Source organism: Meleagris gallopavo, chromosome 22 (genome assembly GCF_905368555.1).
Source record: "Meleagris gallopavo chromosome 22, MGAL_WU_HG_1.1, whole genome shotgun sequence".
Taxonomy (NCBI): Eukaryota; Metazoa; Chordata; class Aves; order Galliformes; family Phasianidae; genus Meleagris; species Meleagris gallopavo.
Window position 1 is genome coordinate 10408248 of NC_139425.1, and position 22986 is coordinate 10431233.

Below are 22986 nucleotides of genomic sequence, written 5' to 3' on the forward strand. Positions count from 1 at the left end.
GGCGAGCCGCTCATCTTGTAGAGACAGGGCACGAGGAAAGCAATTAAACCGAAGCTTTGATTAGGACTCACAGATGACTGCTTGTGTTAGAAATGCCTGCGCCTCTCTAAGCATCTCGGCTGTGGTGAGAGCAGGCCGGGTCCCCCATCCCCTGCTTGGTGCTGCTGCTGCTGCCACAGGAGCGTGACTGATGCTCTCTGTCCCACACACAGCTCCAGAGCTCAGAGGTAGGAGCCAGTTGCTAAGAGACAGGACTGTACTTTCCAGCCCACATCCAGACCTTTGTCACCAGCTCAAGGGCTTTCTGCTGGATCACAGCTCTTGGCGCAGGTGAGCTGGTGCAGCAGACCTCCTCCTCCTGCTGCTGCATTGAGCTGCCAGCACCCCAAATGGGAATGGGCACGGCACAGCCGACCCAGGGACCAGCTGCCCTGGCTGGGTGCTGCCAGACTCCCCCTAATGCCTTCCTGCAAATGGACACCAGCACTCGCAGCAGCACCAAAACCCAGAAGAGCTCACGTGCCCCAGATGAGCGGATGACCCAGAGTTTGCGTTTAGATCACTCATCATTCAAATGCAAGCAAAACAAGGAGTCCCTACTTTTTTTTTTTTTTTTCCTTTTTTGGGGTAGTGGTCGTTGGTTGGAATTTACTCTTTAGCCCAGAGGCAACCACAGCCCAGACCAGTGGCCACATTTAGCAAACAGAACACCCAACCTGCCCCATCTTTCCCATTGTAACCTCTCTCATAGCAAGGAGAGGGTTTGAGATTGAAAAAGAATTGCGTCCTGGGCTGCCAAGCTGAAACAGAGCAAGGGCAAAGGGAAAATCATTTACACAGCATCTCTGGTACAGACCCTGTGTCACTTTGGTACAACATAACCAGCCTGTCCTAACTTCTAATGGCTGCTGCCTTAATCTGAGACATGCAGAGAGAAACGACTACTCCAAACCTCGGCTATTACTGCCTGCTCCCATATACATGCACATACATTCTGCAGCTTTTTCTTCTCAAATAAATTGCTCCTCTTTGGCACCAGCCATAAAAGTGGAAGTCAGCAGCATTCCAACAAAGACAGCAGTTCTGGCCAACAGGTACCTCCCAGCCACAATCAGCTAATTAGACGAGACACTGAAACTCAGCAGCGACTTTGGCCCATCTTGGTCCAGTTGTTCAGAGGTGGGCACAGCTAATATAAGATTAGGGAAAGATCATTGCTAATTTGCTTTGAAGGAAGATTCTATGATTCTATGAAGATAAATGAATACATATTGCTCTGTCCCAGCAATGCAGACAAGGGCTGGGGGAATGGATGCACCCGTGATGCTCCCCATAGCTCTCTGTGTCCTCCTCGCCATTTGTTCTGTCCACACAGTTTATACACTGCACACATGCTGTATCTTGCTGCTGCCATCACAGAATCACAGAATGGCCTGGGTTGGAAGGGACCTCAAGGATCATGAATCTCCAACCCCCCTGCCACATGCAGGGCCACCAACCTCCACATTTAATAGCAGCCCAGGCTGCCCAGGGCCCCATCCAGTCTGGCCTTGAACACCTCCAGGGACAGGGCATCCACAACCTCTCTGGGCAGCCTGTTCCAACACCTCACCACTCTCTCTGTAAAGAATTCCCCCCTGACATCCAACCTAAATCTTCCCTCCCTCAACTTAAAACCATTTCCCCTTGCTGCTGCCATCAGTGCTGAGCTCCTCGTTAATGCAAGGCCCCAAGTGCCTGCATTCCTCTGCCATTTGCAGGGATGGGATATAACCTGAAGAACCCCAGCAGCTTCTCACTGGGCCTGGCTTCCCTGGCCTTTCATTTAAGCACCATTTTTAACAAGGTCTTACAGAGCTGTGCTTCATTTGTTTCTTTTTTTCCCTTCTTCAGTGATATGAGTGGTTCATTGAGAAAATATCAGGGATCTTCCTGGAGCTCAGCTCCTCTCAGCTCAGCAATGCCACAGTGCGTCTGGAATCACGGAGATTGCACAGCACAGAGGATGGAGAGAGATTATTCTTTTAGGAACTGTTCATTCAGGCCCGTGGGAGAGGCTGGGGCCATCCAGAACCGTCAGCAGCATCACCTTCGGCACCAGCAGTCTTTGGAGGTAAAATCTGCTGCCAGCACTGTGCAAACATGGGGCTGAAGATGGAAGCAGTACTACAGCAGGAGACTTTCTCTGGGTTCGGTTACAGGACCACACACCCAGCAGCACTGTGCTGCTCTCCTAAGAGTACATCTGAATGTCAGCCTGCCATCGGCACAGCTCCCTGCAAAGCCAGTGCTGCCCTGCATGGGGGGGCTCTGTCACAGCAGGTGAAGGCTCTGTGTGCTCTAAGGCTGTGCAAGAGAAGTAAGAGACTATTTCACAGATAATGCCCTTAGGCCCATTTGCCTTGTCTGAGGATCTTCTGAACAGCCTTAATTTTTTTTTTTTTTAAATCATGTGAAGTCCACAGAAGGTCTAAGTGGTTATTCACAATAGTGAAAACCTTCTGTTGGCTCATGTTCTTGGAAGTCATAGCTGTGCAGCTTTGGGGGGCACTGAATATGAGCACTGAAGTGTATTTGCACCAGGAAAAACGTAGCCTCTATTAACTGCTGGAGCAGTATCTATATAGCATGCCCAGCTTCTCAGCTCGAGCTTTCTGCCACTGTGCTGTGCTGTCCCGAGGCCGAGCACTGCAGCTTTCAGCATCATGGCTTTCGCACGCTCCAGCAGCACAGCATCCCTGTCTCTGGGAACTAAAATGTACTTGGGGATGTGCTGCAGTGGGTGAGCCGGTGTCCCATGTGATGCTCTTCCTGCTGCCAGTGAAAGGCCTGCATCCATTTTGCTTTTTGGTCTCATTCTGTACTTTACAGCGTTCCTCTCTGCTACAGTACCTCTCCATGGATGGATTTCACTGGGTGCAATTGTGAAATGATTTCCAACATCTGGTTCTGGGGGAGCCAGCATAGGTGAACCGCGCTGGTACAACAATAGCAACCCACCCTCACAAATGTCATCAGCCTTTTATTAATGCCTAAAAGAACTCCAGAACCTCATGCCAGCTCTGCAGGGGACAGACAGAGAGCAGGAAAGCAACATCAAATTGTAGGCAGTGCTGCAGAGCCTACCCAATCCCTGAGCTCTGCACAATACCCCATGGGTCAGCCCGATGCAAGGCTTCCTTGCACCTCTCCCCACAGCCCTGCTCACGCCCTGCCTGCACCATGGGCTGCCATTGCCAGCACAGGGCACGGAAGGGCAGCACTGATGGAGAGAGGGCATGACCCCTCCTGCAGCCGGGCCGGGGTCTGGGGCTGGCCCTGCCCTGCTGCACACTGAGCTCCAGTGCTGCTGAAGGGCTGCCTGCCCCTTGTCGCACTGCCTGAGTGATGCTAAATGCTTCGGACAGGAGGGACAAGAGATTATAAGGAACTGCATTTTAGCACCTTGTCATGAGCAAATTCTCCCAGTTCTCAGCAAAGCTGGGATGAGGGGAGCCCCCACCAAGCGCGGGGCAGGCAGATAACGGGGTGCACTGCACCTCAGCGTTCGCCACGCAGCGAGGGAATGGCAGCCTTGGGCACTTTGGGACAGCCATTGTTCACGCCGCAGCAGCACACAGCACACAAAGCTGCCCTCTCCAGCACAGCCTCAGTGCCCGGACCTGCAGGCAGCGCCCAGCCCGAGCTGAGCTGTCAGACAGCCACGTCCCACACCGCCGCACCTCAGCCGTGCGGGGCTTTTTTAATCGTGTGTGTTAAACGCCCAGCATCTTTGGGACGTTCATCTGGGAAAAAGAAATCCGAACAGCCTCTGTGCCAGACATCCGTCCGCACTGCTGCTCCTATTCCCAGTGCATTCTTTGAGAAGACCACCATCTGCTCCGGCCACCACCTAAGGCAGATGCCCCCTTCTCAGCACACAGTCACAGCTCTCAAGCCACCCAAATCTGATTAGGCCTTTTCTGATGAGAGGCCTGGAGGAGGGCAAGGGAAAGTTCCTCGGGAGAGAAAATAATAACCACGCGGTAATTATGTTTTCGCTACAGATGCGCTGAAAATACACAAGTCAGCTCGAGATGCATAAACCAAAAGGTGCCGCTCTACCTAGTTGCTGCGGGGCTTATTATTTTTCTTTTTGCCTTTTTTTTTCTTTTTTTTTTTTTCCTCTCTCTAAGGAGTGGCTCCAGCCCTGTTGGGGGCCTGCCCTTATCCCCACCACTGCACATTGTGCTCCTCAGCATCTCTCCTCCAGCTCCTCCAGCTTTGGCTGTGGCACCTCGGAGCTCCTGGAGCAGCCCAAAGGTGCCCCCACCCCACACTGCCCCCAGCCAGGGTATTTCTGCTCGGCTCTTCCACCGTGGGACGGACCCGCAGTACGCAGGAGAACAGGCACGGGACGGGCGGTATCAGGTTGCTGCACGGCCAGGAGAAAGCACGCAGCACACCAGCCCAGGAGTATTTGGGGAAAGCAGCAGAATGGCATTAAAGCAGAGAACGCGCTTTGCTGTCGAGCAAAAAGCTCAAATTATTTGACTGCATGCATGAAAGAAATGAAATCCACCCACAACACCAGCCCAAAGCACTGAAGACCAGGAGAGCACCAAATTATCAGCAGCCGAAGAAAATCCCGATTAAGTTATCTCTCCATTGGAGAGCCACTCCAGGCAAAACCAAAACCCAGCAAGCGCATCCGTCCGAAACCGGCGTGGGATTCCCTGCAGAGAGCAGCACTGGGGGTGTGGGGGAGAGGAGAGGAGAGGAGAGGAGAAGAGAGGAGAGGAGAGGAGGGAGAGGAGAGGAGAGGAGAGGAGAGGAGAGGAGAGGAGAGGAGAGGAGGAGAGGAGAGGAGAGGAGAGGAGAGGAGAGGAGAGGAGAGAGAGAGGAGAGGAGAGGAGAGGCAGCAACCAACCCCTTCCCCAGCGCTGGAGGATTTCGGGGGAGCGCTGACAGCTCCTCCCTGCAGCCCGTGAGCAGCTCTGCACGGCACTGTCGGTCCCAGCTCGGGGCAGGTACAGCACACAGGCTGCGGGAAAGACGGATATCTTTGCCCTTTGGAAATAAATCCAGCCGTCCCCCCGGGCATGCCTGCTTTTTGTTGGCTGACTGTACGGAGCCTGGGTGTAGCTCCTATCTGTAGCCTGCAGGGACTGTGGCGGGGGAGATGCGGGGGGCCTGGACGCGCTCCTCGCTGAAACTTCATCTGTGCGGGAGCCCTTTGGGAATAAGCAGGCTGGCAGCAGGCTGGTGGAGCTCCTGACCCTAAGGACTCCGCCGCGGACAAAGGGGAGGGGATGTCTGGCCGGTGGTGGGGCTGGGGGAGCCCGGCGCGGCCTCCGGGGTGCCATGACTCTGCAGCATTTGGATGGTGTGGGATGGAGCGGACGGAGAGGTGGGGGGAACCCTGGGGAAGCACGGGATGTGCGGATGGGGTTCGGCTCTCGGCGGTGCTCGGCGGAGGAGGGCTGAGAGGACGGCTCAAAAAAAAAAAAAAAAAATCGCCAAGAATTTTTTGGGGGCATGGAATGGGGGAGGGGGGCTGCAAGGGGAGAAAGAAAGGAGCCTCTGAGCACCACGAAGGGAAAAGGAGAAATAATGACCCTTCCCCCTCCCCCCAATAATAAGGCAGACCAGATGGGAGGTAAATAGTGCGTTTAGAAGCATTTGCCACAGATGGGCTGCCCTCAATGGAAGCATCCTCCAGCCACATCAATGCTGGAGTCTGTGTGTGCACAGAAAACACTGCACCCTTTAGAGCGGCGGCAGCAGCAGCAGCAGCAGCAGCGGGGAGAGGAGGGGAGGGACAGGAAAAAAAAAAAAAAAAAATCTCTCCCGGAGCCCTTCTGTGCCCGGCGGCCCGGCGCAGCCCCGGCCGTAGCTGCGGGCCGGTCCCAGCGGGGGCGGCGGGGCCGGGGCGCTCCCGTGCGCGCGGGGCCGGGGGGCCGCGAAAGTTGCGCGTTTCCCTCCGCGCCGGGGAGCCGAGGGGAGCGTTCGGGACGGGAACAATGGGGCGGCGGCGGGGCAGCCCCGGGCGCGGCGGGGCGGGGGGCAGAGGGCGGCCCGGTGCGCCCCGAGCCCGGCGGGGCGCCGAACAATGAGGCTCCGGCGGGGGAGTTTCCCGGGACGGGCGGGCGCGGGGAGGGGGAAGGCAGCCCTAATCCGGGCTCTGCCGCTCCCGCACCCCCCGGGGCAACGGCCGCAGCGGCCGCGCGGGGCGGGCAACGCCGCGGGACGGCGGGGCCGGGCGAGCCGCAGCGGGCCGGGATCGCTTCGCTCCGCGGCGGCGGGGCGGGCAGGGCGCGGCAGAGGCGGACGAGGAGCAGGGGGGAGGGGGGGGAGGTGGCCGGCGCCCCCTCCCCGCCGCCGCTCTGCCCTTGACTGCAAACCTGTCTCCGGCCGTGGGGCGGATGGGAAATGCAGGGCGAACGTGATCGGACGGGGCGAGGGGGGGCGGGGGGCGAGGGGGGGCGGCGGGAGCCCGCAGCGGGCGGCGGCGGCGCGGTTCCCCCCCGCCCCCCCGCGGGGGCAGGTGCACGGCCGCGGCGGGCGCGGGGCACCGCCGCCCTCCCCCCCTCCTTTCCTCCCTCCGATCCCCTCCCGTCCCCTCCCGCCGCTGCCGCCGCCCGCTCGGGGATGGAGGCTGCGCCGGATGGGACGGGGGCGGGGGTGCGAGGCTCCGGGCGGGCGCCGCTCGCCATCCGCATCCCGGCGGGGTCGGGGCGCGGGGGCGCGACGGGTGCCCCGGGGCCGCCGCCCGGAGCCCCGGGGGCTGCGGGAGCGGCCGGGCCCCGCGTCGCGCCCCGCATGGGGCATGCGCGCTCCCGGCGGCGCGGCGGGGCTGGGCCGCCCGGTGCTGACGGGACGGGGCCGGCGCGGCGCGGTCGGGGGCCCCAAGGGTGCCCGCCCGATGTCCCCCCCATCTCCTCCCTTCCCCGCCCGCACCCCCGGGGAGGACAGACAGACACGGACAGGCAGACAGACAGACACAGACCCCCGGGCACGGAGCGCACTAACCGTTCCCGTTTTCACCGGCACATAAACCACCACTTGACCCATCTTCGTCGCCTCCCTGGTGCCGTTTCCCAGGCGGAAGCCCTTGGACCGGACCCAGAACTGGAACTTGCCTTTCTCCCCCCCGCCGGAGCCGCTGCCGGAGCCGGATCCCCCCTGCAGCACCTCGGCGATGCGCTGGTACTTGCTCCGGGTCACCGTCTTGGTTTTGGCCGAGTCCCCATAGGTGCGCAGGCACCAGTCCCGGAACTGCCGCCCCAGCTCGCTGTCCCCGGGGCGGCTCCCCCGCAGCAGCAGCGGCGGTTTCGGCATCGCCCGGCGGCGGCGGCGGCGGCGGCGGCCCCGCGCCCTGTCCCGGCGCGGCGTGCGGTGTGCGGCGGGCGCTGTGCGCTGCGCGCTGTGCGGCGGAGCCGGGGAGGCGCGTCGAGCCCCGGCGCTGCGCGGCCCGGGACGGACTGCGGGGGCGATGCCCGGGAGGGGCCGCGGCGGGGGAGCTCCGGGGCTCGGACGGCGACCCGGGAGCCGGGCGGAGGGAGGCACCGGCGGCGCCAACAGCAGCAGCAGCCGCTCCTGTCACAGGATCACAGGCGGCTCCGGCTCGTCCCCCTCCCTCCCTCCGCCCGCCCGCCCGCCCGTCCCTGCCTCCTCCGCCCCCTCCGGCCGCCTCCTCCTCTCAGCGGGATCCCACCTGTTAGAGCGGCCGTGCCGCCGCCGCCGCCGCCGCCGGGCCCCCTCCCTCCCACGGGCCGGCCCGGAGCCGCGGTGCCCCACCGCCCTCCGCCCGGCCCGGAGCCGCGCTCCCCTCCCCTTTCCTCCTCTCCCGTCCCCGCCCGCCCGGCCTCGTGCTCCCCGCAGTCGGCCCGGAGCCGCGGGCACGCGCTACGCTCCCGGCCCTCCCGCCCTCGCGCTCGCCCACCCCCGGCGTTGCCCCGCGCTGCCCTCCGGCCCGGCCCGGCCGCGGCGGGACGCCGGACCCAGGGGGCGCCCGGGGGCCGGGCCGGGGGGCGGCCGAGGCCGGCGGAGGCGGCGCGGCGGGGCCGGCGGCGGGGGCGCTCGGGGGCCGGCCCGGGGGCGCGGGGCCAGGTGTCGGCCCCAGACAAAGGGCCGGGGCCGGCTGCGGCGCGGCGGGGCGCGGGCGCACGTGTGCGGCGGGGCCGCGGGCCGGGCGCGGCGGGGCCGGGCGGGCCGGCGGAGGCGGGCACCTGCCGAGCCGCAGAGCCGGGGAGGAGCCGCGGGGCAGCGGCAGCCGCAGGTCCGCCGCCCGCCGGAGCGGCCTGGCGCTGCCCGCGGGGGGACGAGCCGGGGACCGCCCCGAGCCGCCGGTCCCGGACCGGGCTGAGCGCGGCGCTCGGAGCGAGGCACCGCCGCTCCCGGGACGGGCGCGCCGCTGTCAGCCTCGGGGCCGGAGACAAAGACCGGAGCCCGGCCCCGCGCGGGGGTGTCACGGGGCTCCCGGGGCCGCGCTCCGCTCCGGGGCGGCCCCGCGCTCGTCTGCGCTGCGCCGCACGCACCGGCCCGGCCGGTCGCCGCAGCGGGACGGTCCCGGCGCTGCCCCGCGGCGTCCCCCGGCCCCGCACGCCGGCTCCGTTCGTGCTCGCTTCTTTCCTCCCTGGGTTCTCTGGTAGTGGCAACGCTCCGCCAGCACCGGGAGCAAACGGGATGCGCCGTCCCGGTGATTTCTCGGTCGGTGCCACGCGTGGGCCGTGTTACTCGTGGTGCCAGGTGCGCGCTCCTTGTCTGCCCGTCTGTGCCACGCCTGTGTGCCGTGCCAGTATGCGGCAGTGGCACGCTCCTGCCCCGTGCCAGCAGAAGTACGGCCGAGCAGAGGAGGTGGGAGCAAGATGTGAGCCTGGAGAAGGAGCTGACGCGGGCACAGGGGTGCAGGCGGGGGCACTTGGCTGCCTGCTGCCCCCACCCCACTCCCCTCACCCGTCCGACGCATCCCCGAGGTGACAGTTGGGTTTGCCACGCTGGAGGCGGTGCGGTGACAGCAAGGTGCCGTCTGTCACACGGAAGCACTGAAATTAATGATTGAAATGCGCCGTAGTGAATCGCATTGAGCCTTTCTACCCCGTTAGGTCTCCGGTCGGCTCTGAGCCGTTTCCCGGTGCCGCCATCCAGGTTGTGCAGAGCCCGGTGTGACACCCATGGAGTGGGATGGGGGGAGTGCAGTAAGTTCCAGTTTGGGATTTTCTATCCAAAGGCACATAGCACAGGGTTGCCTCGAAGAACTTGCTCACATGCTGCAGTATTTTTGCTGACCACTAAAAATAAGATGGACATCCTTTAAAGCCTCGGTCAGCCGTGGAAGCACGGCTTTCTCAGGGGACAGCTGCAAGGAGCAGTTGGGGAAGGGTGGAAGTGGCAGAAAAGAGAAAAATGCTCTTCATGATTGGGATCTGTGGTCAACTTTCTTGCAAAGGCGAGGTCAGGCTCAGCACATGGGCGTCCTGTGGACACGGCTCGGGGCAGGGACCTTTTCCCATTCTATTTTCCCCAGAGATGAATTGACAGCCTCCCGGCCATGGGAGTTGCTGCACAGCGCTGGCTCCGGCAGTGCAGGACGGGGCGGTGTGTGGGTAGGGCTGTGCCATGGCAGGAGCAGGAAGGAGCACGTTGGAGGCTCAGTCTGTAGGAGGACCTGAGAACTGCCAAACCCTGCGTGGAGTTCTGGGAGGACCCTTCACAGATGGGCCCAGTGCTCAGCTCCATGCTTTGGATCCCAATCCAGCACAGATCCAACAAGGCTTTAACTTGCACTGCATGGTTAATCTCATGACATGCCAGATCATAACGCATGAAATTGAGGCCATTCTTGCCCTTAAAAATAGAAGGGGAAAGGAAAAAAAAGAAGTTTGGTGGCGCTGGCATTCAAGCTCTCAGTTCTGGATGACAGACACCGTTGTTAAGCGCAGAGGATCTGCTGAGGGCTCCTCTGCAGACAAACATGTGATAACACCCGGTCCAGGGCTGCTCATGCTCTGAAAGTTGTCCTCGCTCACTGCCAGTTAATATGAACTGGGCATTGCTTCTCTTCGTAAAGCTTTGCCATGCAGGATACCCCAGGCTGTGGGCTGTCGCGTTGGTTTATGATCATTCTCTCACCAGGAGAGACGTAAAAATGAGGGAATTGGGAATTAGCAGTTGTAACACCCAGAAAATACTCCTCTGGGAACATGAAGGAGGTTTGGCTGAAGTGGGAGATGAGCTCAGAGGCTGCAGGGGGTTCTGCAGTACGGGGAGCGTGTGGGGAAGGTGAGCGGTGTGAGCCTTGAGGTCTCTTCTCATGGTAGAAGAGTGAGGGTCCCCATTTGGAGGAGAGACACATGGAAGGACTTCAGGAAAAGAAAAGGAGAGATAAACACATGTGCTGCAGAGGATAAGCCTGAAACTGACTGCCAGGAGCCAGAAAGGTGCTTCCTTGGTGGCTATTTCGTTCCTCGCCGTGGCACTCCGGCCTTCCTTTGAAGTGCTGATGTTTATCAGGGCCAGAGCAGCACAGCATTGTGCATGGATGGATCCAACCCAGTGATATCCCCTCTGCTCCAACCCCACAGCTGCTCTCCGTACCCCGCCCCGATCCGTGCAGCGCTGCACTGCGCCGGCCAGGTGGGCACCGCGATGTTTTGGAACAAATAATCACAGGGGGATTAATTGTATTTTGAAACAAATGTCACAACTGAGCGGTATCCTGGGCGACTGGGCAGCTCCCTTTGTGGGAGCCACAAAGCAGAGGCGGATGCAGAGAGGGAGAGGTTTGTGGACCATCAGGAAATGGACACAGGGAAGAGAACCGAACTGCAGCACTGCACTGGACAACTAGGAAGGAACCAGTGGTGTAAATCCATTCTTGGCTTTGGAAGGTGCTAACAGAGCATGGCAGCAGCTCCCTGGGATCACCCCTGGGATGTCCCACTGCGCATCACTGCTGGTCCATTCCCCACACAGTGGCTCTCATTCTCCAGTAGTGCCAACTCTGAGGTTTTTCCAAGTAGAAACTATTCCTGACTTTAATCAAAACCTAATTTAGATCCAGGTCAGATAATAAGTTGAAACAGCTAAGGGTAGTCCGCAAAGAGCCCACATTCCTTCTGGAGCCCATTGAATTTCTGTCTGTATCTCAGCACCAAAACATCGTTTGGTGTCTCCTGCCTGGGACTGAGGCAAGCTGAGGAGTGGGAGCTACAGACTGAATTGGGATTTGTGGGAATAACAGGTGCTGCTCCCACCTTCTTACTCCAGCTTGAGAGTTCTGGGAATCAGACCGTGTGAGTGCTCAGTTGGTGAGCATGGGGGAAAAAAAAGATAGGAGAAAAAAAGGGAAGGGGAAAAAAAAAGCAGCAGGAGTGCAGCAGTTTCTGGTTGGACTGAGATCCACCAGGTGCTGGGGCAGAGCAGGCAGGGGCTGCAGCACGGGGCTGCATTACATCCCAGCTCTGTGTTAGGACATCAGTTGGCACCTGCCTGCACTCTGCATACAGCGCTGCACCTCAGGGTCAGCACGTTTGCTGCTCTCCTCTTCACCCTTCAGGAGGAGAAAGAAAGAATAAAAACCTCAGCCAGGAGGAGATGTCCGGGAGAGGCTGCATGGACGTGGTGTGAGCAGAGCTGGAGGGGACAGGTGCAGGGAGATCTCATCATCTGTGTGGCAGGGAAATGATGTGCATTGAAAACAGTTGTGTGGTTTGGGAAGTGAAACGGTGAGCTCGGAGCAGCGCAGCGATGTGGGTTCTTGTGCTCTCAGCCCAGAGGAGCGGCTCTCCTTCCCTCCAGGTGTCATTCGTTCCTCTGTAGGTGCATCTGCATGGGCTGTCCTCCCCTGTTCCCATTGTCCTCCTCTGAAATCCATGCTGTGGGTGCACTCTGGCAGCAGCTGCAGCTGCAGACATCTGGAGGGGCTTTGCCTGCAGTGCTCCGAGGTCAGGGCACTGTGGGACAGCAGGGCACTATCTGCCTGCCATGTTCCAGCCTGCCTCTATCCCACCTCCTCACACCAAAACGCTCAGACAAAGCTGTTAACTGACAGAAGATGGTCCTCCTTTGGCCCTGCCTGTCTGGGGGGCTCACTGCAGTGTGAGCATCGCTGCAGCAGCACATCCTGCAGGGCTGGGTGCTGGGAGAGCCCTGTGGGATGGGATACTGCTCCTTCCTCCCAGCTGCAGCAAGACAGCAGCTGAGTGGACACTGAGGCAACTATTTCTTTTTTTCTAGGGACGAATGGTTAGGGTTTTTTTTTTGCCTGATTTCTTGGTATTTTCCCAGGGGTGCCAAAGGTCACCCCGGTCCCAGGATAACGCAGATTCTGTGTCACACTGGGCCTCAACGGGTTAATTTTTGTGCTTCTCTCCCCAGCTCGCTGCGGACTCTGGCTGGGACAGAACATCTGTCTGTTGCTATGGCTGCAGTACACTTGAAGGGGATGACTGGATAATTATTGCAAACATCCATCCTGCCTGATGTGCTCCCGGACCTTGCTGGCCCAAGCGAGGGGCAGCGACGAGCAGCTCCGGAGCCGGCCTTGGCCACGGGGACCCTACCTAGGGACGGCGCCCTGGCAACACCTTTTCATTTGCATAATTAATGAGGCCGAGGCTGCAGTGCTCCTGGGAAATCCGACGCAGAGCAGCACGATGAAATGGCACGGAGGGCTTGAGCCTTCTCGGCGGCTCAGAGCTCTGTCCCCAGCTTTGGGGCTGGCAGGGGGATGTTCTCCTGTTCCCATTCATTTACCGCCCACTTCTATACGAACAGATTGCTCCGGGCCCCATCCTGCACACACCTCCTGCAGGCGTGGGCTCTGGGTGCAAAGCCACTGCCTGCAGCACCGCTGTGCCTGCCAGGCCCGGCCCTATGCCCCGTGGGTTGCCCTTGTCACAGCCTATTCCCACATCTGAAATAACACCGAGGTTCCCCGTCTGACTCGGTGCTGCTGCGCTCTTTGCCCAGCCACACAACTTCAATGCATCCATTGTACGTTTTTTTTTTTTCTGTTTATCAACAAGTGGAGGGACAGTGAGTCAGCGGGGGAGAGAACTGGGGCTGGGATGAGCATGGGTGTCTTCACCCAGGACAGCATCACAGCATCACAGCAGGGACCCTCTGTGGGGCTCCCTGGGAGCCAGGCCGTGCAGGACAGGACAGCCCTGCTCGCCCCAATGCCTGCGACAATGGCAATACGTAATCACAGAGTGCCAACAAATCAGAACAGAACACAACAGAACTCATGTCTGCTTCATGCCCACGGGTGCAATCGCTGCGGAGCACTCCCCAGGACTGACGCCTTGCTGGGAGCTGGGGCAGATCTGTGAGCCCCTGCACGGCCCCCTCCGATGGGAGGGCGATGGGAAGGGCCACATGCTGCTCCTGGCCCTGCCTGATTGCTATCGCCCCAGCAGTTTTGTGTATGATTCAATAAACTCCTTTGCTTGCACAACTTCGATTCTCATCAGCATGACTCAGGTGCAAATGATCCGCTCACATTAGCAAGGGAGAGAGTCAAACCCCACGGCTGCAGAACCTTCAAGAGATCCAAGTTTTGATTCAGGTCGACCTGGAGGGCAGCCAAGCATTTCCCTCTGTGGCCGTTGCGGAGGGAATGGGGTGCGTGTGGGTGGAAGCAAAGGCATTGCCCAGCTCTGCCAAGGAGGGGTCCCAGGGCGTGCCCCTGTTTGCTAAGCCCACTGAAGGTCTGTCAGAACCTGGGGGACTGCTGGGTGCCCAGCTGCCAGGGTCACATGCTGTGCCATGGCAGGGAGCAGGGTGTCACCTCCTGGCAGGCCCAGTGCCGGACCGGTGGTTACCCACCTTTCCACTCCATCCCCGATGGGGAAAGGACTCCTGTGGGCAGCTCCGGATGCTGTGATGCCGGTGGGGAGGGGACACGCAGGCCATGGCTAGAATACAGAGCTGTGCCTTGCTGGAGGAGATGGAGGGAGCAGCTTCAGCGAGGCTCACCCAAAATGTGCCCTCACCTGGAGCTCACAGCACGGCGATGGAGGCTGCCACCCCCCTACGTCCTGGGTTTGGCCCCGTTTCCAACGGGGCTTGGCACCATATGGTGCACGCTTTATTTGTTCTGCCGCCACTCGGGAAGCAGGGCAGGGGCTCATTGTCTGCAGGAGGAGGTGGGACGCAGCGCGGGGCCGTGCCCGTGTCCCGGGGAGCGCTGCCTCCCGCTCGGCGCAGCACGGACCCCCACCACCCCGAGCCCCGCGGAGCACCCACGCGCTCATCCCTCGGCACGCAGCAGGACTCGGGCGGGTGGGAGGAACGCGTGGCAGCGCCGAACCTGACTCATCGCAGCACAGGCAGCGATCCTGCGACAGCGATGCTGGGCTTGCCCAGCACCAAAAAGTGACAGCTCGCTCCTCCCACCCGGCTGCGGGAGCGGGAGCGGGAGCCCTCCCTCCCCTGCATGCCCGCGTCCCGTCTGTGCGCCCGCACCCCATCCCGCAGCCCCCGTTCCCATCCAGAGCTGCTGTTCTGTCCCGCTGCTGCTCGGCGCTTGGCTGCTCCGATTCAGCTACAGAAATGGGGGAAGGGGAGAGGATGCTTAGAGCCTCCTAGGCCCATCCCTGCAAGATTTGCATATTTTTTTTTCCTAGGCCCTAAATAAGACATTTCTGAGGGGAAGCGAAAGCGTCTCCTTCCATCCTCGTGGGTGCTGCGTGCTGGGACAGCAGCAGCCGCTGGTGGAGGGGATGTGGCCCTGTGCCCACCGTGGGAATGCTGCAGGCACAGTCGGGCTGCCCCCCACTGCTCCCTGCCCACCCCATCAAAGCCCTTTTCTCAGCAGTTCCACAATCCGGAGGCTCTCTCTCTGCTGACCCAGGATCAGGTTCCGCTGCACACAGGAGGAGCCCTGAAGGTGCCCGGCTGCATAGATCTGCACCTTTTTTCCGTTTTTTGTTTTTTTGTTTTTTTGTTTTTGTTTTTTTTTTTTTTGGCCAGAATTTTCAGCACGTCCTTCCTCTCGTGTATAATTCAGTCGCATGAAGAGAAGCCGTGCACGGAGGGGAGAGGATGGGGAAACTTGCAAAGTCAGCCGCGGAGAGGGAATCTGTGTCAGAAAGCATTACAAAGGGAGCGGGGGGATTGGCTCCAGTTGCTTCCAGTTGCTGTTTGTTTGTGCCAACCCCTTCGGAAATTGCCCAGCGCAACGCACGGCTCTTTCTTTCCCTGCGTCCCTCTCTCTCCCTTTATTGCACTGCAGACTCCGGCTGGGACAGCCCATCTCTGTTGCTATGGCTGCAATATGCTGGAAGGGTTTGGCCGGATGATAATTGCGAGCATCTCTCTCCTTCCTGCCTTGCGGTTCCCCGTCCCCCGTCCAGAGATTCTGGCGGATCCTCGAACCTCTCCGTCTCCCGCACGGCGAAAAGCCGCGCGGCGGGGTTTTAAGACGCATTCGATCCGACAGCGCTGTCTGTGCGCGGGGCGGCGGGGCCGTGCGGGCAGCCCCGATCCCGCAGCGTCGCCGAGGGCCCCTCCTCGGGGAGCGGGGGGGCACGGCTGGGGCGCGGCGCAGCTGATCCCGAGCGCGGAGCGCAGCTGAGCCCCGCCCGGCTCCCCCCCAGCCCCCCCCCGCCTCCCACCCCGGCAGCTGCCGCAGCGGGGGCAGCGCGGAGCCGGCCGGGGGTGCGGGGCGGTGTGCGGGGCGGCGCGGTGCGGTGCTCTCTCCTCCCCTCCGCCCCGCCGAGCTCTCAGCTCCCAGCCCGGACCGGAGGCGGGGGATGAGGGAAATGAAAGTGGCAGGCAGGGGAGGGCAGGGCGGAGAGAGCCGGAGCGGGGAAAAAGGGGGGAGAGGTGGGGGGATGGGGGGCGGGGGGAGCAAATCCCCGGTGCTGGGAGGGAAAGAAAGGGCTGCGCGGGGGCGGGGGCGCCGGGCAGGAGCTGGAGCCGCGCCCGGGCGGGACGGTGCCCGCAGCCCCAGCGCCGGGAGTGAGGAGCGGCGGCTGGGCGGAAAACGACGGGGCTCTGCCGGCTCCTTTCAGCCCCCGGTGCCGCCGCCCCGCAGCAGCGGGAGGTGGAGGGGGGGGGCGGTGCGGCCGCGGAGCACGGAGCGCCGCAGCGCGGGGCCGCGTCCGAGGAGCAGCGCTGCGAACGGGAGCCGAGCGCAGCAGCAGCTGCACGGCCCAGGGAGCCGCGCCCGGCCGGGCTGCGCTGCGCTGCGGGCTCTGCCGTCGCTCGGCCCCCCGCGAGGCTTCCCCTGGTGCCGGAGACCGGAGCTTTGTGGGGCTGCTTGGAGAGAAGCCCCCGGCTGCGGGCACGGCTCCATCCCATGAGCTGTGCTGGCAGCGGGAGGGGGGCGGCAGCAGCACGCCAAGCCCTCGCCTTGGCTCGCTTTGCCCTGTCCTCGCCGTGGGGCCATCTGTGCCGTGCAGCTGAGAGCTGCAGCGGCCGTGCCGTGCCGTGCCGTGCCGTGCCGTGCCGTGCCGTGCCGTGCCGTGCTGTGCCGTGCCGTGCCGTGCCCTCCTGGGGCTGCAGCCACAGTGCGGTGCTTTCCCCATCGCGGGTGCCCTGTGATGGGTTGGGATGAGTAGAAATGGGATAGGTTGGGATAGGATGGGTCGGGATGGGATGGGGTTTGGCTGCAGCCTTGGACCCATCGTGAGCACTGGGCTATTGGGGTGTCACGGCCCCTCTGCCCCCGGCCCCTGCTCCCCTCTGCGCGGTGCCCTGTGCCTTCCTGCGCTCCTGATTACCATCTTGTTTTGAGCCTCTACAGCGGGTGTAATTTGATGCTCTCAAAGTTGGTGTTTACAAGGGACGAGGCAGCCATCAGAGGGCTCTTCTTGTTCTCCCAGTGAAAGAATATTCCTCCCTCTGAGCGCGTGCCCGCACCGTGTGCCAAGCACTGCTGGGTTACACCCGGCACCTTCCAGACACGCTCACGGGGTCAGCACCTCTGGATCTACAGAGCAGCGCCTGACAGCACTGCATTGCTCCAGGCAGAGGCCGGGAACCACGGGGTGCTCAGCGGGGTGGGTGGCACTGAGCCCAACAGCACCCGGCCACGTGCTTTGGGCCTCCCACAGGACAGGGGGTGTGCAGGGCAGTCCTGCGGGACTCATCAGCTCCCTGCTGACAAATCTCTTCACTCACAATAGAGCAGAGCACAACGTGGCTCGGTACGAGGTCCCCCAGCATGGCTGCAGCCCTGCATTGCTACCTCTTCACTGGGGCTCCATGAGGCTGGGCAGCTGCCCCCGCCTTCACCACAGCCCCCAGACCCCTCAGTGACTCATCCACAGGCCTGGGGGGGTTGGATGGGACCCTCCTGCTCTCACAGGGATTTAAACGGAGCCGGGGATCAGAGCCCAGCACGGGTCCCGTGTGGGTGCGGGCCCTTTGGCAGCGCTGCTGCAGCACAGCGTGACACCGGGCAGCGCCTGCAGAACAGATGGCACCGCCTCACTGACAGCAAAGGACCCGCTGCCCTCCAGCCTGTTTGTCACAGCCGGGAGCGGGCAGCCCACCCCAAGGCCCTCGGGAGCGGGGTTTGCAAAATGCCATCGACAAGGGCAGGCTGTGCTCCAGGCAGCGAGCGGCGCGGGGATCAGCAGCAATAAAAGCTCTGCGAGCCCTTTGTGCTGCGCCATGTTTAGGCAGTGCTGTCTATCACAGGGCAGCAGACCCTCCCTTTTTCTTTTTTTCTTTTTTTCTTTTTTTTTTTTTTTTTTTTTTTTGTGCCCCCAGCTGATGGGAATCCCGCTGGGAGGGGAGCGATGGATAAAGGCCAAGCAGCTAATGAGAGGGAGAGATGTTAATGGGGGAGCTCTGGAGTGGGAGAGGCTGGGGGCACTTGTGCAAGGGGCTGTGGGGCAGGTTAGAAATCCTACGGGAGGGGTTTGGGGAGGGGCAGCCCCTGGGCTGCCTGTGGTTACCGTGTGCCCTACATAGGTGGTGGATGGTGACTCCTCTCTCTGTATAGAGCCAGCTCCTCTGTAGTGGAGGCTAAAAATACCAGCCTGCCTGGTTCAGTAACCAGATGCCTGGAGGTAGCCCCCAATGAGCCCAGTGTTTCCTATCATTATTATTTTTAATCAGCTTTGACGGGTGAACTGCCCCGACATGGCGTGTTGTGGAGTGGGATGGGGCTCCTCCATCACCATCCCCAGGCAAAGGAGGGAATGGGGACAGTTGGTCTTAGGTTTTATCATGTTTTGAATAATTCTGGGCAATGAGGAGAGGGTGGCTGATGTGACAGGGCTCCTGCCCTCCCCCCCCCAGTCAGGGGCTGACTGATGCTGCCTGCATGGGGCTCAGTCTTGTGTGCCCATATTTCCATTTGCCCCAGCACTCTCAGGGCAGTGGCATAGGACTGTCTGGAGGTGGACACGGTAACCATGGGTGATGCTCATGGCTCTGCCTTAAGGTGGTTCCAGGGCTTCTGCCAGGGAAGCCCACGTGGGAAAGGGCTCGTGGGAACTGGGGGAGATGGTAATGCCAGCGAGGTATGGGGTTGGGAGGGGGGTACTGCTGCTGAGAGCCGTGGGGCAGGGGGTAAAGAGGGGGAGGGATGCTTGGAGGGAAGGAGGAAGAGGAGTGGAGCTGGAGGGAGAAATGAGGAAGGGATGGATGCCCACAGCGCAGATGTAGGGAGCCGTGCTTGGAGGATAAAGGGCAAGGCCTGGGGAGCAGTAGATGCTAGGGTGGTTGGGATAGCTAAGGGCAGCAGGGGCCTGAGATAGGGATGAGGTAGGGATGGCAGGGAGATGGGGCTGCGCCGGGATGGGGCTGCGCCGGGATGGGGCTGCGCCGGGATGGGGCTGCGCCGGGATGGGGCTGCGCCGGGATGGGGCTGCGCCGGGATGGGGCTGCGCCGGGATGGGGCTGCAACGGGATGGGGCTGCAACGGGATGGGGCTGCAACGGGATGGGGCTGCAACGGGATGGGGCTGCAACGGGATGGGGCTGCAACGGGATGGGGCTGCAACGGGATGGGGCTGAGGGCACAGCGCGGTGCTTTGGCGCCCCCTGCTGTCCGCACCGCGCACTGCACGCAGCGGGGCGGGGAAAGGGGAATAGCGCGCGGTGCCCGCAGTGCCCCGGGTCGGCGGCGGATGGGGGGCTTTGCCTGGGGGTCCGCTCCTCCCGCCTGGGGAACCCACCTCGAGCCCCGCGGGGTGGTGTGGGAGCATCGCCGCGGGGTGAATTCGCGAGTGAGCAGAGCTGTGCTGGGAGCGAAGCTCACCGCCCCCTATCCCGGCTGCTGTCCCTCTGCCATCCGCCATCCCGCTCTGCTGCGAGACAAAGCGTGAGCAGGATTGGGGCTGGGGCTGCTCCCCCATCCCAGCGCCAGGGCACTGTGCTCAGGGGCCGGCACTGCTCTGAGGTTCAGCGCTGCTTCTGCAGATGTGGCAGTGCTCGGAGACGAGAACGGCACGAGGGCTCCTCGCCTGCTTTGCAGCAGCGCCGTCACCACTGGGACCAGTGAGGGCGCGTGTTGGAACAAAGATGCTCCGCAGCGCTGCGCGTTGTGTCGGCAGCGCAGGGGTTAACGCCGCTTTCCCTCTCTTTCCATGGCGAACTCGGTGGTGTGGTCGGGGATAACCTCATTAGCCGCTGCGCTGCAGCAGCGATGCCCCTGGGACAGAGCAGACCTATAAAATGGAGCTGCGCGCTGCGGGGAGTGCGGGGAAATGGTCGCTGTGTGGCGAGGAGCGGGGCAGTGCCCTCCGGTGTGGGGCTGGGAGTGTTGGGGCACGGCGGTGGGATACAGGCTGGGCCCATCGCGGTGGGGGGAGAGGGGACTGCTAACAGAGCTGTGTCTGTGATGAAGCCGTTGCCACCGGACCTGGACTGGAATGTTCCAAGGGTGTGGGGCAATGTGAGGCACTGGGATCCCCTCCCTTTGGAGGGGCTGTGGGGCTCCGCCACCACCCTGTGCCCGGGCATTGTTTGCTCTTTGTGCCTTTTTTGTGCCATGGGCCCCATTCTGGTGGCCACCTCCCCGTGCTGCAGGAGAAGATGGGTTCCTTATGGCTGAGCATTCATTCGCTCTGCTGATCGACAGCCTGCGGTCTGGCTGAGCAGCCCCAATTGTTCCCAGCGCGCCCGGACAAAGAAATGCCTCGAGAGATGGCACGGCTTGGGGACGGAGGACATGCTAGGAATATTTCTGCTGCCTCACATGCCACCAGCCTTTCCTCCTGCTGCAAGAATGGGCGGCAGGGCTCCAGGTTCACGCATCCCCACGCCTGGAGCAAAGCTGCAGCGTGCCTGTTCCCATGCAGGCTGTCCCCATGGCCCCACTCTGGCCACCACAGCCTCCCTGCAGAGACGGGGCCGGTGCTGGCTGCCCCGGGCAGGCTGTGGGGTCAGCACCATAATGCAGTGTTTGTTTCGGGCCGTAGAGGTCACGGAGGCCCCGCTGTGCGTAGCTGGGCTCTGGCCTCAGCTGCGAGGAATTTGCTGATCTGTGGGTTTGGGGCACCTGAACTTGTTCTTGTGATTGCTGCAGATTGATGTGGAACCGAGGCTGTGTTCCCTGCCTGCCCCCAGTCCCTGTGCTCACCGTGCTGGTGCTGCAGTGCAGAGCTGTGCTGGGGGGCACTTGGCTGCTGGCTCCAGCTCTGCCATCCCCCCCTCCCCCGAGCCCCGTCTGCAGGAGCAGGGACATGGGACGTGTCCGCATGGAGCAGTCCCCAGACAGCCCCCTCCTGCCCAGATCTCCTGATGGCTGCCGCAGTGGGAGCTGCCTGTAGCAGGAATGCAGTGGTGCTGCAGATGGGAACGGCAGGGCACTGGGATAATGGAGGCGATATGAGGTGCACGGGCAGGGAGCAGAAATGGAGCCACGCACAGCACAGTGCCTGCATCACAAGGCAGGTCCCGTGCCTTTAAACCCTGGGTGCTGAACCAGGGCTGGAGCTGGTGCACCATCATCCCATAGCTCCTCCCAGGGAGGTCTGCTGGGCCCCACAGCCTTCCCTCCTGCAGCAAACACTTTCTAGGAAAAGCTCTTGGCATTCCTCCATAGCTGTTTGTGTGTTCTGGTTGCTCCTGGTCCGATTCCAGCTCCAGGGAGACCTGGAGTGCAGAAGGGATGAGCGTGGTGGGAGAGGTCACCCTGCCAGGCAGGCAGATGTGAGTGGCTCTGCGCAGAGCAGAGCTGGCCATCTCCAGGGACTGCTGATCACAGCAGCACTGAAGCTGTGCTGGGGGCGATGGGCCATGGGGGAGCAGCCCCCACATCCCAAACTGTCACTGGCCCTCAGGGGATGCTTGTAGGATGCTTGGGGCCTTGGGATGGCCTCATAGCCGTGGGGTGGTGCGGTCCTTGACAGTCTCTGGGTGGGAGGAAATGGGCCGAGAGAGCCCCAGGGGAGGCAGAGGACAGCAGCAGCGTGGTTAGCTTCACCCCACACCGCGAGGGGCCCCGTTTCCCCCACTCCTGCTGTCCCACAGAGATTAGGTCTCGCAGGCGGCCGCAGTGGCAGCACCGGCACTGCAGGAGACCCAGAGCTACCAGGAAACCCAGGCAGAACCAGGCTGCTGCGGGACTGCCCACAGCCCTGCGCCCCTGCACTCACCTTCCCGGCCCCTCGCAGGATGAGGCCACACCGCGTCTCCCAGCCTATGCCAGGATGTCCCTCCCCTGGGCCCGGCTCCATCGCGCACAGCCAAACGCAGGGATGAACGGCTCCTGGGGCTGTGGGTCACCGTGACCCCCACGCTCTACAGTGGGGACCGTGGAGCAGTGCAGAGGTGACCCCCACGCTTGGGGTCAGCGTGCTGCGGTGTGCGTCAGCCCCGCAGAGCTAAATCTGAAACAGGAGATGGGGATCCTGACCCGGTCTGAGCATCTTCCAGCGGCTCTTTGCCACAATGGGATGGGCTGAGCGGTGCGGCAGCGGCGCCGGGGGGGTGAGGGGAAAAGGGAGGAATGGCCGACAGAAAATATAAAGTAAAAAAATTCCTTTTGTCTGCAGAAAGCACTCCGGGGCTTTTCCTGCCACCCAAAAGGGAGATGGAATATTTTGCAGGGCTTATGTTAAAGGATTTCATTTTTTTTTTTATTACCTTCGTCATGTGACAAAGCTTAAAATGCTTGTGAATGGCCTGATATGTCAGAAAATAAATATGCAAACACTGTCCCCAGGCTTGCCAGCAGGATTCCTTGTGCTGTGTTCCAAGCACGTGATTCAGCCTATCCTCACCATAGGCTCCAGTCGCTCATGCAGGATTGCATGAAATGCAACACGGAAAAGTGCCAGATCTTCTGCAAGCTGAAAAGGCCAACGTGAAAGAGGGGAGGTTGAGATGGGATTTAAGGAAGGTTTTACAGTGAGGGCGGGGGCACAGAGATGAGGTGAGTGCCTGTATAGTAACTGTTGAGTCACGGCCTGAGCCACTGATTGAGCACCTGGGGAAAGGACCTGGTCAGCCCTGGAGCACAGGTGAAGGCAGTTCAGCTGTGAGACAGGAAGGGATGGAGCCTGGCTGCACCTTTCTCAGACCTCATTTAAGGGCTGACTGCCTCTGGGGAAGGATCTCTTTCTGGAGATTCCTCCCTTGTGGAGCTTTCCCCTGTGAACCTGAAATCTTCTGATATGGGTAAGCAATCTTTTTCCCTTTCCTTACAGCACCTTTTCTATTGAGCCGATCCTCCTATCGTACTGATCTGCCCAATTGCTACAGTGCCCCATCCCTGCAGGCACTCAGGTCAGGCTGGGGGCTCTGAGCACTGTGAGGAGTTGGACCAGGTGGCCTTTAAGGGGCCCTTCCAACTCAAACCTTTCCGTGGTGATTCTATGATATTTTCCACTGTGTGGAAATGTCAGATGTGACTGGGAAGGATGCAATCAGTCCATTTCTTGACACAAGAAGAATGAGAGGCTCAAAGTGGATGTGAAGTGGTTCAGCAGGCTAGATGCTCTCCTTGCATCCCATCCGTTTCTGCTCTGTTCTGCCTAGTAAAAGTGATTCTTTGCTCTGTTTCTTTCTCAAAAAATCAAATTCTGATACAAATGGA

At 61.3% G+C, this 22986-nt stretch overlaps 2 protein-coding genes across 2 annotated transcripts in view; one reads left to right on the forward strand and one right to left on the reverse strand.

Moving 5' to 3' along the window:
* Nucleotides 1–7610, reverse strand: part of NOL4L (nucleolar protein 4 like) — a 47635-nt gene extending 40025 nt beyond the window's left edge. Inside the window, exon 1 of the mRNA XM_085241282.1 lies at nucleotides 7012–7610. Within this exon, the coding sequence (XP_085097408.1) occupies nucleotides 7012–7320 (309 nt within the window). The 5' untranslated portion in view covers nucleotides 7321–7610. The remainder of the gene's footprint in view (nucleotides 1–7011) is intronic.
* LOC146542975 (uncharacterized) lies at nucleotides 7475–13441 on the forward strand. Its single transcript, XM_085241857.1, has 3 exons — nucleotides 7475–7608; nucleotides 7686–10617; nucleotides 12361–13441. Exons 1-2 carry the CDS (start codon nucleotides 7475–7477, stop codon nucleotides 8959–8961), a joined length of 1410 nt encoding a protein of 469 aa, XP_085097983.1. The 3' UTR covers nucleotides 8962–10617; nucleotides 12361–13441.
* Nucleotides 13442–22986: the final 9545 nt, after the last annotated feature.